Here is a 4,172-nt window from a genome sequence, read left to right on the forward strand (position 1 = left end):
AGCAGCTGAATGGCCTTTCCTCCAGATCCTAATACTTTCCAGACTCCGACTCTTGACTATTGTTCACCCTTTTCCTGACAGCAGCCTGATTACGTAAGACAGATTTCCTAAAAAGAAAAAAGAAAAGAAAAAGAAAAAACTCCACATCCCACCTCCCAAAAAGTGCAGCTGTTGCTATGGTGACTGCATAAACACAAAACTATGTCATGGAAAAGCAATGTCAAAGTGAAGTCAAAGAAAATAGACCAACTCTTATCTCGACCAGCAGATTTTATTTGGCAAACGAGTCTTACATGAGAACACACACAAACACACACACAGTACTGTACATTGAGTCTTCTTCACCAAGGTTTTCTTTTTGGGAATCTTTCGTACAGTTTTTCATCTCATTGTAACAGCTTTTACTAAACGGATAGTGTGTGTGGGCGTGTGTGTGTGTGTGTGTGTGTGTGTGAGTCTGAGAACAGCTTGTCCTGCCAGTCGGGCCATCTAACGCACAGTTGTAGTTGTGGACACTGAGCCTCCTGCGACAAAGAGAAGAATTATTACAGAATTTATTCAAGGCTATCGTAAAAGTGTTTGTGCAGGTCTGTGTCTCTTACCTGTGCCAATTGGTCTGAAATGATGACAAGAAGAGAGAGAAGTTTAAGAAAACATCCATTGAGGACACATTACATGTTTCTTTATTTGGTGTAAAAATATTTGTTTTTTTAAAAATAGTCAACGCACCTTGTTTACCTTGGTTTACTTGGACTCTTCTGAATCCAGCAGCTTCCTGTAGGTGGCGATCTCCTGCTCCAGCCTGGTCTTGATGTCCAACAGCATCTTGTATTCCTGGCCCTGGTGTTCGATGCTAGCACGCACGTTGGAGAGCTCTGCCTCCAGCATGTTGATGGTGTTCTGGTAGCCGCAGAGCATGGAGCTGTAGCGGGCCTCTGTTTCTGCTAACGTATGTTCCAGAGCCCCTTTCTGTCACAGGACAGAAGAAGATGAAAAAAAACAGAAAGGTATTCGTTATTGTTTCTTCTTGCGATAAAGTCTCGGGGAATAAAAGTCTTTTCATTGGGTTTTCCGGCTGTTTTGAGTTATCTTCTGCTGCAGCCACACCCTGGATGCGGCAGGTTCATACACAAAGGCATGGCTGTTTGCTTTGCAGCTCCTCTGTCTTTATGAGAGGATAAAGAGCAGCTGGGTTTAAATGGGATTCTGCATGTATTTATGTGTTTGCAGCAGGGAGGTTTGTTTCAGGGAGTGGCGAGTGACTAACACCATCTGGGCACAGATAACCCACAGGATTACAATTTTTTCTGCATTCCTTCAGCTTTCCTCAAACTTTCTTTTTTTTAAACAACTTTCAAAATTTGAACAGATGTCTGTGAAATGTCTTCCTGCGAAGGAACTCCTCCCTTCCCCACTGCTAACTTCATTCCTCCAGGAAAGCCTCCGCTCTAGCTTATCCTCCCTTCATTACTTTCTGTCTCTTCCCTCATTTTGCCCTGACCAGGCTTGGATCTGGGAATTTTTGCTTAGATAAGGCAGTGAGTGATTTGAGGGTTTCAGGGGCTGGTTTTTGCTCACCATGCTGAGTTGGGACTGTAGCTCGATCTCCAGACCCTGGAGTGTGCGCCGCAAGTCACTGATCTCTGTCTTGGACGTCTGGATGGTTTCTGTGCTTATGGCCACCTCCTTGTTCAGGGCTGCCGACTGGATAGAAAAAAAACACACACATTCATAAGTCTCTATGATTGTGAAGTTTAAATACAGACTGCAGAGGGAACGAGCCTCCAAACATTTACATTAACTTGTTTTCATTGTGGGAACTTCTCCTCACCTTCTCATTAAACCAGGCCTCCTGGTCCCGACGATGTTTATCTGTGATGGCTTCATACTGGGCGCGGATCTCCTCCATGACTTTGTTCAGGTCTTGCTGAGGTGCGGCGTCCACCTCTACGTTGACTGTGCCGGTGAGCTGAGAGCGCATTGCTGCGAGTTCCTGAAAGAGTTAGGGACGGCACGGATTAGATCTGTTCTGCTTCCCTGTGTAGGGCTGTAGAAGAGATGTTCGGTGTAAGCCACCTCTGCGTGGTTCTTCTTCAGGTAGGCGAGCTCATCCTGCAGGCCTTCGATCTGCATCTCCAGGTCGGCCTTGGTCAGGGTGGTCTGGTCCAGCAGGCGGCGGAGGTTGGCGATGTCAGCCTCGACGGACTGGCGCATCATCAACTCGTGTTCGAATCTAATCAGGTCGTAGAAATCCAGATCATCAACATGGAGCAATTGGTACCAGTAAAGCGTGCTTGTTGGACCTCATTTGAAAGCTTTGTCTTACTTGGTTTTGAAGTCATCTGCTGCCAGTTTGGAGTTATCAATCTGAAGCAGGATGTTGGCATTTCCAATGGTGGCAGCGTTGATCTGGAGAGAAAGAAACAAATGAATACTTAGGATTCTTTGAACTGTTCATTAAAAGTCACATGACTTGGACTGGTTTTGATTTTGATCTACAAGTGAAACTGCAGAGTTAAAAAGATATTTCATGTACTCTGACTTCTTATGTACTGAGTGAACTTTTGTAGACCCAGAAAATGTAAAACATGTCTTTAAGACTCCTAAAACTTCTGCAGAACATCAGGTTCTGCATCCTATAAAGCTCCACCTCATAATCATTAACAACCATGCAAATATTTGACTTGCAAAGGCCGCAACACTCCATACCTTGTCTTTCAGATCGTTGATGATGGCCCAGTAGTGGCTGTAGTCCTTCACTGCTGCTGGGCCCTTCTTCTCGTAGTACTCTCTGATCTGCTTCTCCAGCTTGGCATTGGCCGCCTCAAGGGAGCGCACCTTCTCCAGGTAGTTGGCCAGACGGTCGTTCAGGTTCTGCATGGTGGCCTTCTCGTTCAGGTGGACGGTGCTCTGGTCCAGGCCTTTGGACAGATCAAAACCCCCTCCCATGCCGCCGAACCCAGAGGAGACCATCCGGGCGCTGGACGAGGAGATGCGAGGCCCACTCCTGAAGCTGAGGCCGGACACGCTGTGGGCCTTGTGGGGGGCAGCGCTGGAAGTGTAGCTGCGGGTCTGTTTGGTGACGACCGAGGGGCCGCTGCCGAAGCTCTGCTGGTAATACATGATGGCTGGATATCTGCTGGTCAGGAGACGACGCGAGGAGAGAGGACCGTTAGGCAGCTGTGAACTGAGTGGCTCTGTGGAGTTTGATAGCGGGAGGCAGGCTGTTGATATAGTGCAGGCTGGAGGCGGGACTGGACTGGAGCAGAGAGGTGGGGAGGGAGGAAAGAGGGAGGTTTCCTCACTACTTTATCCCTGGGCTTGGCAGAATCACCATTTGTTTTCTTTTAAAGGCCAGGGTTTGGTTTCTTTCCACTCCTGTGAGGAAACCGTTGTGGAATGTGTGAGAGGGTTCTGCTGGTTTGGATCTCATCTAGGATTTCTGCATGTGCTGCTGTCTCTATGCTTGTATGAAACATTCCTAAATACCTGCAGGCTTCGACTTGAACATGCCAGTCATTTGGCATCTCTGTGCAAATAGACGAGGTATAGATTTACTGTCTTAGTGGCCCGCCGTTAGTCAACATTAACGCTAAGCAGAATGCGAAATGTCTCTTGGGTTTTATGAAGCCATCATAATGATGATGAACTCCAGAGACAGCTCAGGAAATCTAAAGTTAAACAGCGAGTCTCACTGCAGTTTTTCAAGACATAAAGTTTTGATCAATCTCTTGTGTGCATCTATAATTTTTGAAAGTGATACAAACATGCCAGCAATATACTGTAAAGTTTCTGTCACCCAGAGACAAAAGACATATAAATGGGCGTGGAGCACAGCTTTACAAACCATTGATGTTTGATAAGATGCTTGTTTTATCTTAGTCTGACCTCAGTGTGTCTGATAAAAGGAGCAGGCAGTTAATGAGCTTTTGATTGATTGTGGCCTGAATAAAGTTTTTCCAGCCTTGAACCACCGGCCTACATTGTTTTTTTGTGCTTTCAGTCAAGGCTGCTCTTCAGCTCCTCATTGTTCGCTGTATCAAACACAACATCCCCCTCTCAGCCCAGTGCATCCTATGTGTGCATTTCCATATATTCACCGTCCATTTTCAATGGTTTTGGCTTGAGTTGTGAGCGTCTGCAGTTCTGTTTGTGTTTGGGTATGTGAATGC

General features: G+C 46.3%; 1 protein-coding gene across 2 annotated transcripts; it reads right to left on the bottom strand.

The window, feature by feature from the left end:
- Positions 1 to 250: 250 nt before the first annotated feature.
- LOC116719898 (keratin, type I cytoskeletal 13-like) lies at positions 251 to 3,219 on the bottom strand. Of its 2 annotated transcripts, none has more exons than XM_032562695.1 (8): positions 2,710 to 3,219; positions 2,327 to 2,409; positions 2,077 to 2,233; positions 1,832 to 1,993; positions 1,579 to 1,704; positions 730 to 969; positions 603 to 616; positions 251 to 524 (listed from the first exon to the last, which is right to left on the bottom strand). In XM_032562695.1, exons 1-6 carry the CDS (start codon positions 3,121 to 3,123, stop codon positions 745 to 747), a joined length of 1,167 nt encoding a protein of 388 aa, XP_032418586.1. In that variant the 5' UTR covers positions 3,124 to 3,219; the 3' UTR covers positions 251 to 524; positions 603 to 616; positions 730 to 744. The 2 variants fall into 2 exon arrangements, with proteins under 2 accessions (XP_032418586.1, XP_032418587.1); XM_032562696.1 differs by having other exon boundaries at positions 739 to 969; positions 2,710 to 3,123.
- Between the last annotated feature and the right edge of the window lie 953 nt (positions 3,220 to 4,172).

Source organism: Xiphophorus hellerii, chromosome 5 (genome assembly GCF_003331165.1).
Source record: "Xiphophorus hellerii strain 12219 chromosome 5, Xiphophorus_hellerii-4.1, whole genome shotgun sequence".
Lineage (NCBI taxonomy): Eukaryota > Metazoa > Chordata > Actinopteri > Cyprinodontiformes > Poeciliidae > Xiphophorus > Xiphophorus hellerii.